At 35.6% G+C, this 13,234-nt stretch overlaps 1 protein-coding gene across 1 annotated transcript in view; it reads right to left on the bottom strand.

The window, feature by feature from the left end:
- Window positions 1-12,191, bottom strand: part of LOC108699021 (vomeronasal type-2 receptor 26) — a 28,708-nt gene extending 16,517 nt beyond the window's left edge. The window contains exons 1-2 of the mRNA XM_041573935.1: window positions 12,118-12,191; window positions 1,918-2,209 (exon numbers count right to left, since the gene is read on the bottom strand). Coding sequence (XP_041429869.1) covers window positions 1,918-2,209; window positions 12,118-12,191 — 366 coding nt within the window. The remainder of the gene's footprint in view (window positions 1-1,917; window positions 2,210-12,117) is intronic.
- Between the last annotated feature and the right edge of the window lie 1,043 nt (window positions 12,192-13,234).

The following is a 13,234-nucleotide window of genomic DNA, read 5'->3' as shown; positions in this document are numbered from 1 at the left end:
CATTAGTGAGGAAAGAATGTTCTACTCTGGTACAATCTTGCTAAAATTTAGCAATTTTTCGGTGGCAGCATTTTTCATGAATGTAGTCTAGAATTTTCGCTTGTGGTATTTTTCCCTTTTGTACCAGGAAAAAAAATGTAAAATGTAAAAGATTGCCTTCCACATCAAATAATGTGACGGTAGCCCTCTGCATCCATCCCCTGTCTGTCTACTGAGCTATCTGGGCACTGTGCTGCACTGTGCTATGCTAGTGGAAGGAGTGGAGCATGTGGGAAGTTGAAATGAGAAAGGAAGGACATCCATTTTGCTAAGATGAGTTCTACCCTTTCCTAACCTCTCAGCTGGATTGTGATGTCAAAATTTGTGGCCAGGCTTGGGGGGCACAAGTTAAATTTATAGTGGGTATATATTATGTCCAGATTGGGAATTGCCAGTTGGAGTTTTAATGTTGCAGTGCAGGGGGCAAGTCCACAGTAATAGCATGAGGCTTTCGAAAGCCAGGAAGTACATGGGTGGTGGGTTCCTCCTTTAAGCTCCTATGCAAGAATAAAGGGCCTTTGGGAGTCAAAAATATATATCCCAACACCAATTCTGAGATTCTAAATTGATATAAATTATTTCTGTCCGCTTGACCCTCTATAGCATTAAGATTTACAGCGGTTAAAATCCGCTCACCGTTGGTGGTAATTGGCCCGGGTGCACCTGCCCCTAGCCCTGCGTTTATTACACAATCCTTCCCACGTTCTTTCCAACAGCCCGCCGCGCTGTCCCAGCGCCCACCTCACCTCCCCTTCACAGCACGCCGGCGCAGCTGCTGTAATTGAATGGGGACGCACACGTCCCCATAATGCGACTGGGCGGCATGCCGCCCCTATTTTTTTGCCACCCTAGGCCCGGGCCTATGCGGCCTTGCCGCAAATCCGGGCCTGCTGTCGAATTTTCGCAATGGACGTAACTACGCAAATTCACTAATGCGCGCATTGTACTGAACGCTACCTTCTACGCTAGACTTCCTTCGCCACCTCAGACCAGGCGAAGCGCAATAGAATAGATAGGGATTGCTTCAAAAAAAGTTCAATTTTTTTTTCTATATTATGGGTAATAGGCTGAAAAAGATCGAAAACATTTTTGGGGCTCCCCTCCTTCCCCCCTACATTTCCTAACTCATGGCAACTTAACTATACAGTGGGCACATTTGTAGGGCAAAACATTTTTTTTTATTTGATGTTTCGAAGGTTTCCCAGGCATTTGTAGTGATTGTAGGTATTCCTCAATTGAAATTTGAATTTGGCGCCGTATGCAAATTAACCATCGCTAGCGTAACTTAGCTTTGCTTAGCGAATCAACGCTAGCGCAACTTCCCAACCTTACGCTACCCCTGAGCGCAACTTCAGGTTTTAGTGAATTTGCGGAGCGCTGAGGAAACTACGCCTGGCAAAGTGCGGCAAAGTGTGGCGAAGTTACGCCTGGCACAACTACAAATCTTAGTGAATTTGCCCCTAGATGTGATATGCAATAAATTTTTTCACCCATTGTAGTCTATGTGCATCATTTTCACAGTGAAACTTGGCGAAAAAATTTTCTTCATTACTAATAGACAATTTATCGTTATTAATGCTATTGTTATATAATATAACTTTGTTCATAAAATGATATAGAGATCTCCTAAAATTAACTGTGACCAAATAATTATAAAACATCTGTAACTTGCTATTTCTATAATGATATATTCTATATTTGTCCTTGCCAATGTCATGGAGCTTCTCTAACAAGATAGGCCAAGCTATATTCTATAGCAGAACTAAAAACATCATAAACAACATAATCTCGGTTGATTTGTGTAATTAGGCTGTTCGTTTGAATCCCCTAAATCGGATGGTCTAGAAAAAAAAAATGTTTAATTTAGACGGTCCATACCTGGGGAAATCCATAGATGCTGGTAATCTGATACATGACATTTGATACTGAAGACAATAGATGCCCTATGAATGCACTGGGAATCCTGTTCTGGGTGCACTTGTAGTTAGGTACATAATCACTGCTCCCTGTCAGAATACTAAATATACTGCTAATGGCTTTTCTCTCATTGGCCCAGGAATCATGGATATGAAATCCCAAGGTCACATTAGGCAGAATGTTCAGGTTTCTGTTGATTTCCTCAATAGCAAAAATTGCAGCAAGAAAGTGACGATAATACTGAAGGGATGATCTAGAGCAAGAAAAGGAAAAGAAAAAATAATAATAAAAAAATAATTTTATATATATATATATATATATACAGGTATATATATATATATATATATATATATATATATATATATATATATATATATATATATATATATATATATATATATATATATATATATATATATATATATATATATATATATATATATACTCATTCTAGCAGCTGGAGCACTCTCAATCCATTAGGCAATTGCCCGGGTGCAGGTTATAGTCAATCATACATAGAACAAAGAAAAAAAACCGCACACACAGGACTTATGAAGTGCAAAAAAATAAAAAATTTATTGCAACGTTTCGGCTCCTGTACTCGAGCCTTCTTTACCACCTGAAGAAGGCTCGAGTACAGGAGCCGAAACGTTACAATAAATTTTTTATTTTTTTGCACTTCATAAGCCCTGTGTGTGCGGTTTTTTTTTTTTTTTTCTTTGTTCTATATATATATATATATATATATATATATATATATATATATATATATACATATATATATATATATACATATATATATATTGAACAGCAATGGCCGCACTCGCAAGTCTTAGAAAGTGAAAAACTTTCATTGTTAGCATAACATGTCAACAGCACATTAATTACATAAGAACATAGAAAGAAAGCGTGAAAAAATAAAAGTAACTTGTGAAATGAAATGGACTTATGTAGGGAGAACAATTACAACTTTTAGGGATCGAATAGCAAATCTTAGAAGCTTCCAAAGAATCCTAAAGATACTTAAGAGGCAGTTACAGGAAGGAAAGAATTAAAGCAATCAGAGGGGGCTGAGAAATGAGGAGACTGTATTTTTTTAGCAGAGTTGGAAATCTGCGTATGGAGTCTTTATTTGTTTTTTTCCCCTATGTTTTGATTTTTAAAATACTATTCCTGAGTAGAGTGTAACTAGGGGATGATATTTGAAAGCAATTTTCAGCCTTTTTTTTGTAATTACTTTTTGGATGATTTTGTTTTTTAAAAGTTCCAAAGACTGCTACGATCATACCTTAGAAAAAAAGGAAAAATTTAGAAAAAACAAGAAAAATATATAGTGTAGCGTTCTTAAATAAGACTGCCCTCAAACTGATTACTTTCACACACTAAGGGGCTGATTCACTAAGCTCGAGTGAAGGATTCGAATGAAAAATACTTCGAATTTCGAAGTATTTTTTGGGTACTTCGACCATCGAATTGGTTAAATTCGTTCGAATTCGAACGAAATCGAACGAATCGAACGAAAAATCGTTCGACTATTCGACCATTCGATAGTCGAAGTACTTCCCCTTTAAAAAAAACTTCGACCCCCTACTTCGGCAGCTAAAAGCTACCGAAGTCAATGTTAGCCTATGGGGAAGGTCCCCATAGGCTTGCCTGTGATTTTTTGATCGAAGGATTTTCCTTCGATCGTTGGATTAAAATCCTTCGAATCGTTCGATTCGAAGGATTTAATCGTTCGATCGAACGGAAAATCCTTCGATCGATCGATCGCAGGATTAGCGCTAAATCCTTCGACTTCGATATTCGAAGTCGAAGGATTTCAATCAGAGGGTCGAATTTCGAAGTATTTTTAACTTCGAAATTCGACCCTTAGTGAATCGGCCCCTAACAGTGTATTAACCCAACCTCAAAATTGGTGCAAGTGAAATTACTCTCATGTGTACTTAAAACACCATCAGATTAAAGTGCGCTTGTGCTAACTGGTGAAGAAAAGTTTTTTTTAGAAAATAGGTGGTTGATTATATTCACAGACGGGCAGAATATGATTCACATATCAAAAATGATCAGTTTCTCCCCAGGTCCTTCCTTTTGGACAACAAAAGAGTGGCATGTGCGGATAGCATTTTAAGATACTTTAATAAAAATATATTGCACTTACAAACCACCAGAAAGGGGGGTTCCAATCTGTGTGGGTACCCACCTATTTTCTAAAAAAAACCTTTTCTTCACCAATAAGCACAAGCGCACTTTAATCTGATGGTGTTTTAAGTATACATGAGAGTAATTCACTTTTGAGGTTGGGTTAATACACTGATAGGGGACCATTTACTTAGCCCGAGTGAAAGATTAGAAGAAAAAAACTTTGAATTTTGAATGTTTTTTTTGGCTACTTCGACCATTGAATGGGCTACTTCAACCTTCGACTTTGAATCGAACATTTCGAACTAAAAATCGTTCGACTATTCGACCATTCGATAGTTGAAGTACTGTCTCTTTAAGAAAAAACTTCGACCCCCTAGTTCGCCACCTAAAAGCTACCAAAGTCAATGTTAGCCTATGGGGAAGGTCCCCATAGGCTTTGGTAGCTTTTTTTGGGCAAAGAAAAATCGTTCGATCGATGGATTAAAATACTTTGAATCGAACGGTTAGAACGATTTTTCGAACTATTTGCACTAAATCCTTTGACTTTGACAATCGAAGTCGAAGGATTTAACTTCGATGGTTGAATATCGAGGGTTAATTAACCCTCGATATTCAACCCTATGTAAATCTGCCCCATAGTGTGTGAATGTAATCAGTTTGAGGCGCAATCTTATTTAAGAATGCTTCACTATATATTTTTCTTGTTTTTTCTCCTTTTTCCTGAGGTATGATCAGTAGCATTCTTTGGAACTTTTGATATATATTGGAGGTTGGAGAGAAGCTTCATTGCTACTGAACTGGAGAACACACTCCTTTTGGGACTTTAACTTCTAATAAGTATTTGATTTTTTTTTTTTTTTCAGATTCCCTCAAGTTTGAAATTTTAGCAGCTGTCTGGTTGCCAGGATCCAATTTACCCTAGTAACCTGGCATTTGGTTTGAATAACAGATTGGAAAATAGATAGCAGATCAAAAAGTTTAGTAATAAAAATCAAAACAGTTTAACGTCAAAATTGCAATCGAGAATGAAACAAAAAAAGGAAGGCAAATCATCCAAAACCTATAAAAATAATGTAAAAAAGAAACAAGAATAATCTTAATCTCAAAATCAAATGTACCATTCTTTGTGGAAGCATGTGGAAATTTCATTTCTAAATTATGTAAAAATGCAGCAGAGACAGATACCTACATAGAAAAGATTGCATATTTTGTTTCAGGAGGGGCCGTAAAGGTTTCTGGAATTGTGAATCTTAAAGCAAATATATCTGTTAGGATTCCAAGCATAATGTCCCCTTCCTGCAGGTAGCCTTCCTCATTTTGCCCATTGAGTGAGCAGGCAGGGGAATTGGGATTCTTTATCGCCCTGCAAGTTAATGCTACTAACATCCAAGTGACAGCAAGTCTGGCTGTAGCTTTCATTAATATATTCAGTATAGTCATTATACCCCCTAAACTGCCAGGACTGGTCAGTGCATCCTTATACCTCCTATAAAAGAAAACATAAGCAGCCTTTAAAAATGTCAAATGCATTTTATAATATAAGTCAGAGATCATTATTATCAACAAATCAGATGTAAATTATAGGCTTTAAGTACAAGAGATAGAAAATGCTATTTTTCTCATTTAAAATGAGAGTCACTTTCCTTTGTAATAGTGGAAGATGCTAAGCATGCAGCCCAAAGGATATATTTAGTAATAAAAACCTATTAAACATGAATTAAAAGAGCATACAGATTAAACTGAAACATTAAAACATTAAAACTGAGCCAAAGAGTAAACCGTTGGCTGTGTCTGTGGCTTTTCTATTTTCTAGGATAATTGAATATTGACTTCTTTTTGGACTGAAGAGCCCAGTCAAGGCCCTTCATTACTGAAGTAACCACTGAAGCTCATTTACCTACACTGGACAGTAACCCATGCCAACCAATCAATATTTTGTTTAATTTTTCTACTCGTTCTTGGCTGAAAACGGTTGATCCATGGTTGGTTGCTCAAGGTGTTCAAGGTGTATCTGTATTTTATAAAAAATAAGATTCCAGGTAACTGGAATTTCTATGGGGTGTGTCAAATAGCGGGATATCATGATGTTCATTAAACAAACCATACCCCAAAATGTGTTGGAACTGGAGAGATCTGAATAGGATTTTATAAACACCATGCAGTGCGTACTTTTTTAGCCATAAACTGCCATGTTATTTCCCTAGATTCTCAGCATAATTGTGACCAACCATAGATTTACATCTGCCACAAATGTGAACCATACATGGAAATGAACAAAATTTCACATGTGCATATCAGGTGAAATGAAATGAAACTATAGAAATAAAAGTATTTGAGGAATATTGGGGAGCAGCAGCCTAGAGAACATTTAGGGTAAAACAAGGGGCCAATGCTGATTTGTTGTGCTGAATAATACTCTAGAGTGATGTATTAACAGATTTTAGTAACCTTACTATGAGCATAAAGAGCTAAAGAATTTGGACTTCAAACAAGGTTGGAACCCCCCAAAAAACTCTGTTCTAGACTGTCTTTTAAAATGTGATTCCCCTATTGTATAAATACTGTAACTAAAGCCATCCGCACAAGGTAAGAGAGCATGTTAAGTGTGCTGCCTAGTACTTACAGTTCAGTGCGAAAGTTTGTAAGACTATGCATAGAAGATATCAACTGTTTTACAGAGTTGGGCTTGCTATTTCAATATCCTTCCAGTAAGTACTATGTTGTAGTATGGTTTAATGAAAAAGTTCAGTTGTTTTTTATCAAGCAATAAGGCTCCATGATAAAGTAAATGAAATCCAGTCTGTGACAGTCTAAGTTCAGTGAACTCCTTTATATACAGTAGTCTGAAAAGCAGAGGATTGTGGCTGCTCTGAAAATAACCTCTCCTTTTAATTGTTGTTATGTCTTATTCTGAAATTCTACAAGACATTGGGAACTGGGCTGCAAATATCTATTGATATTTCTGAACATAGCTGTTATTCTAAAATGTGTTTGGGATTTGAACATGCAAAGGCAAATTTGATTTTGCATTTTGGATTGATTCTTGATTTTTTTCATAACTTGAATAAACTTGAAATTGGACTAAACCTAAATTTATTAAAAAAAAAATTGAATCCAAGAAATTCAATCAAATAAAACCGTAAAAAAAAACTTAAATGCTTATCAATGTTTTAAAGGTAAATTTTATTAGTTTTAACAAGCAAAATAAACCAAAACAATTTGACAAACATCTGTTGAATGGGTGCCAGTTCAGCTACAACATTCTATAGATGGCAGCTTATTTTCATGAACAGTTATTAAGATTGAATATACTAACTGGGCCTCAAAGTCAGGCTAGTAAAGGGTTAAGCTTAAAGTCCTTGCTTGCTAGTGTACAAAATGTTATCGGAATTGAAAATTTTTTTGCTTGGCACATGGAAAGCCCCTAGAATTCAGTCAATAAATCATATAAGAAAATGGAGAAGTTATGCAAAAAAAAATGCATAAAAATCTGCTTCGTAAGAAATGATGCTTGATAATAAAATCCAATGACTAATAAGATTGATTCAAGTAAAATACGTAATCTAAAATGTCAGTGATGTTTTGATCTGAGTATAAAATTGTATAGCAAAATGTGAAGGGCAGAATTCTCTGTCCGGACCTGTATGATTTGCTGTATTGCTAAATCTGTTGCACCTGCCAAATAAATCTACCTACTGAGTTTGAGCATTATGAGTGTGTCCAGGTGGGATTGCCTGAGAGATAAACTCAGGTGCGAAGTTTGAAAGATTAGGGGGCAAATTCACTAAAGCACAAAGCGCCTAACGCTGGCGCAAATTCGCCAGCATGACGTCGTTTCGTTACTTCGCCGATTTACTAACGGGTGCTGGCGTAAATTTGCTAGCGAACTGGACCTACTCTAGCGCTGCTTCGCCCCCTTATACCAGACGAAGTTGCGCTATGGCGAAGGGACATAACTACGCTAATTCACTAATTTGTGCATTTTACTGAACGTTACCTCTTGCGCCAGACTTGCCTTCACCACCTCAGACCAGGCGAAGTGCAATAGAGTAGATAGGGCTTGCTTCAAAAAAAGTTGAAATTTTTCTTACTACCCAAAAAATGCTGGCGTCTTTTCCTTTTTTAAGGGTGATAGGCTGAAAAAGATCGTAAATTCCCCCCTACATTTCCTAACATATGGCACCTAAACTATACAGTGGGCACATGTGTAGGGCATTATAACAACTCTATTTTATTTTATGAAGCTTTCCCAGGCTTGTGTAGTGTAATGTATTTGCTGCTACATATACGTCCATTGTTCTTTAACTTGGCGCCGTGTAAAAATTAGGCATCGCTAGCGTAACTTCACTTTCGTTGATGAATTAACACTAGCGCAACCTTTCGCCTCCCTGAGCGCAACTTCGGATTTTAGTGAATTAGCGACAACCTGGTGAAGTGCGGCGAACTGTGGCGAAGCCCGCGCTAGCGCAACTCCGCAGGTTAGTAAATTTGCCCCTTGGCATTCCCATGCCCCTCCTTCATTGCTCAAGCTGGCTCTGTTGTTACAGTCCCAAAAATGACAATTTGCATCTTATTTGACAATTGACTAAAAGGCGAAGAAGACAATTCACAAGCTAAATAGCTCAGAGCTTGTGAACTTTTGCGAATGACCATTAATCCACAAATTTAGTGTGATATGTTACACTTTTTCACCAAATCATCTATTTCGCTAGATTCTACCTGGTGAATTGATACAATGAAACTACATCCTCAACATTATTATGTCAGTGACATCATATCCTGTATTCCATAAAAGTCATAAAAAAGACAAAGCACTGGAGTTTTTTCATATTTTAATGTGGGAATATGTTTATATATTGTAACTGTTAAATATGTTATTTAAACTTTTTTAACCATTTGAAAACCATGCCACATTTGTTTTAGGGTGGGCTCATGTCTAGGGCATTAAAGGATCTCTTCTGTCTTTATTTTGCTTCCTTGGACATTTTTAATAATAAGTTGCCACTTCCAACAATTTCACTAACAATAACTAATAAAGACATACATCTGTCCTGCATGTACCCACCATATTTAAATTGCCATAAGCGTAAGTAGTTTCACTAGGAAAAAAGTTATGCTAGAGAAAATTCCCTTAGAAACCTTTGCGCTGATGAATTTTTGCTATCGACATAACACCAGAGTTCATTTGCTGAGACTAATTCTTGCATTTTGAATATTTAATGGTAGTTAATTAATGTCTGACATAGTTGAGAGATGTATGGTGAAGATTTTCAAAGTAAAAATTCGGACCTAATAAATGTGCCCCTAAGTCTATCAAGAGATTCCTGTTCAATCATCTTGGCGCCCTCTGCTGGGGTGATTCTGAAGTTAAGATTCCTGCTCCGCTTTAATATGCAAGTGACCAGAGAACTTTTGTGGGTTCTTGAATCAGTGCAATATTTAGATTGAACTTACTCCACAGTGCTTCCCTTCCGAGAAGTCTAAAATTGCCTACAGTATTACTCTGCTTTTCAGAAAGGTACTTGCTAAGGCTTCTACTATGTGGGTGTTGATGATCCCCTTGTGAATGATGCTGCTGGTTTCTTTGATACTGTACCTTCCAATAGATCTTTGATAGAATAAATAGATAGGCTATGCAAAATAAAAAACATTTTTTAGTAAAGTTACTAAAACAAAAATGTAAACTATAATTTGTAATCTGGTTACTGCCTGGTAACCAGTCAGTGGAAACCAAGAGAGCTGTAAAGCAGGAAGTAGTGTTCTGGCTATTATGTTAGACATACAGTCACACCAGCCTTTATACATTACATTTTTTGGCTAACTAACTATATTATTATATTTTTATTTTACACAAATTATCTATTTACTCAGTTTTTATTTTTACACTGAAAAATCTTTTTAAAGTCAATATAAAGGTGAATACACCCTTTAAATATCACTGAATGCCATAAAATATCACATAATATCCTAATTGATGCCATAAAAAATCTTGATTTCTGCTATAAATTTTTTCCCTCTTAACATTTTTTCATACCTTGTGCTAGATCTCTTTTTCTCAATAAATCAAATACTTGACAGGTTTCCCATTCTGCACAATCTTTTAACAATGGCTCTTTTTCTGCCAGCCGCAGATCTAGAGCTCAAATAGGTTGATGATAACAAATTAAAATATTAGACAGGCACTCACATATGCCAGGATAATAATTTGTTTTACAAAAGTGTGTCTGATAAATATTAATATTTTTTTAAGGCTACTAATTATTGGGTTGTTTGTGACACTGGCCTTATGCATCATACTCATCCATTGACAGGCCCAGGGTCAGACTGTTAGCACACACAAACTAACATTCTCTTGACGTGTTGTTTACCAACAACTGAATTTTTTTTTTGCAAAAGTAAGAAACACAACAAATTCTTTACTGAACATACAGATTTTAATTTGATTGGAGCCTGGAAGCCCAGAGTCAGGGGAAGAGTTGATGAAACAAAGTGAAAGATATACAGTATCTTATATTGATTATGTTTAAATGCGAGGTATTTCTAAGACATTGTAAAAAGTTTCATATTGTACAAGTACACTTTCAGTATTGGTAAATGTTATCAAATCTTATCTTAATTATTAAGGAAATATGTGATTTATAATTACAGTTTTGATTCTACTAAATGACTTCTAGTGCTCACTAGTGGTTTAAAAAAGATAATATAGCACTTAGGTATAAATATAAGACAAAGAATTCCTGCACTGGAAAAGAGAATTGCAAATATCTCCACTGCTGCTAAATATTTGCCTTTGGTGCTCACATAGGCCAGGATGAAGGAGATCCACACACTGCAGAACAGTAACATACTGAAGGTTATATATTGTGCTTCATTAAATATGTCTGGTAATTTACGGGCAAGATAAGCAACAAAGAAACTCACAAAAGCCAACAAGGCAATGTAGCCAACCATTATGTAAAATGCACAAGATGATCCTTCATTGCACTGCAAAATGATCTTTCCTGTTTCAGAGTGAGTGTCATGGTCAGGGAATGGAGGAGAGATTATCATCCAAAGGACACAGATGCAAACCATAGGGAGTGTACATAGTAGAAGAATATATTTAGGGACCCTGGTACCAACATAGTTTCTGAGCCTGCTCCCAGGTCTAGTGGCATTGAAGGCAATAATAACAGTAATGGTTTTCCCCAAAATGGAAGAAATACAAATAACAAAGATGATACCAAATGAAGTTTGTCTCAACAAACAGGTCACTATTGTTGGCCTTCCAATAAATAGTAAAGAACAAAGAAAAGATAGTATGAGGGAAAGAAGAAGAATGTAACTGAGCTCCTGATTATTGGCTTTCACAATGGGACTATGCAAAAAAACTGCAGCTGAGCAAAAAGACAGAACTAAAGCACTGGTTAGAGCCACACCAAGAAGTTCAATATAAGAAAGGAAGTCAATTGCTCTCATTATACATTTATCTCTACTCTCATTGGACCATTGGTCTTCAGAACATATCATGCAATTCTCCATATCTGAAACAAGAGAAGAAAGATCAATTGAGATATTACATAGATCATCCATTGGGAGTCTCCCCCAAATCTTTTTTTTTATCTATGATGTCCTCTAGGACATTTTGTGCAATTTTCAGTGTCTCAAGGGAGATTCATTTAAGAGGTTATAGAGCTGACATCCAAAACTTTCCTCCTGACATCAATTGATTGGCAAAGCTATTACAAGTTTGTTTTCAGGAGACAGGGCAAATATACAGTTTTATCGACTCGTTTTATACACTTAGGGGCAGATTTATCAATGGCCGAATTGAAAAGTCAAATTTTCAAAAAATGTTATGGGCAAACCTGTCAAATTCGACTAGGAAGTTATCCAAATTCAATTAGAGTTTCTTAAAAAAATTCAAATAAAATTCATACTATTTTAATAATTTGATTCTTCGCCACCTTAAACCTGTAAAATTGCTGTTTAAGTCAATGGGAGAGGTCTATGGATCAATTTGGAGATGTTTCAACTTACCTGACATTCAAGTGCTTTTTGGAGAAAAAACTTGAATCAAGTTTGATTGAATTCGATTTGTATTTTCGATTCATTTCAATTTAATCTGAGTTTTAAAAATTCTATTTAATAATAATTTTTGATTGGTTGAATTTTGAATTTAAGAGAGTTTAGAGGAATTTTGAAAAACTCACATGAATTTGAAATTCGACCTTTCATAAATGTGCCTCCTCAAGATACATTTATCAAGGGTCAAATTTTGAATTCATGTGAGTTTTTTTAAAACTCTACTACATTTAAATATACTCGGAATTCGACTGGGGGTTATTTAAAAAAAAAATCAAAACTCAAATAGAATTTGATACAAATTCGACCAAACTGGATTCGAGTTTTTTCTCAGAAAAAAACTTAAATGTCAGGAAGGCAACAAGCAACTCCAAATTGGTCAATGCACCTCACCCATTGGCTTATACAGTAATTCAGCAGGTTTTAGGTGGTGAATAGTCAAATTCAAATTCTTAAAGGGTCAGAGTATGATAAATGTCGAAAATCTAATTCAAATTTGTTTTAAGAAATAAAATCCAGTTTGGAATTTTCCTTTGTTGAATTTGACAGTTTTGAACATCAAAAAATTTGAAAATTAAAATTTTCAATTCAACCCTTAATAAATCTGCCCCTTAAAAAGGAGTGCAATCATGTTTAATGAATCGAATTTTTTTAAAAACTGACTTTAATGTCCTTACGCTAGGGTTACAAATGGCTAAATCAGAACTATCCATCCCTCAAAGCTGCCATTTGTAATGAATTGTTCTGACACACTTATGTGACATTCATTGAATGTTATTAGGGATATGTTACTTCTGTTTACACCCATTAGACATCAATGTCCAATTCTAACAACACTGGTCCAATTAGAAAATGTTCCATTTACCACCACTCTTTGTATATTTTAGCCAATTCTCTATCCAAGTACAAATACTATGTTCCAGGCCAACTGTTGACCAAGGATATATTTATGTAAATGTGTATATTTATTCTTATATACACATGTACATAAGTATTCCTGTTTATAAGGGTTCTTTAACGAAAGTTCAATCAAAATATATATTTATTTACAAAAGCTATTGACACAAATCTA

This window comes from Xenopus laevis, chromosome 8L (assembly GCF_017654675.1).
Source record: "Xenopus laevis strain J_2021 chromosome 8L, Xenopus_laevis_v10.1, whole genome shotgun sequence".
Taxonomy (NCBI): domain Eukaryota; kingdom Metazoa; phylum Chordata; class Amphibia; order Anura; family Pipidae; genus Xenopus; species Xenopus laevis.
The sequence above is the reverse complement of the archived record's forward strand: the minus strand, read 5'-3'. Positions and strand labels throughout refer to the sequence as shown.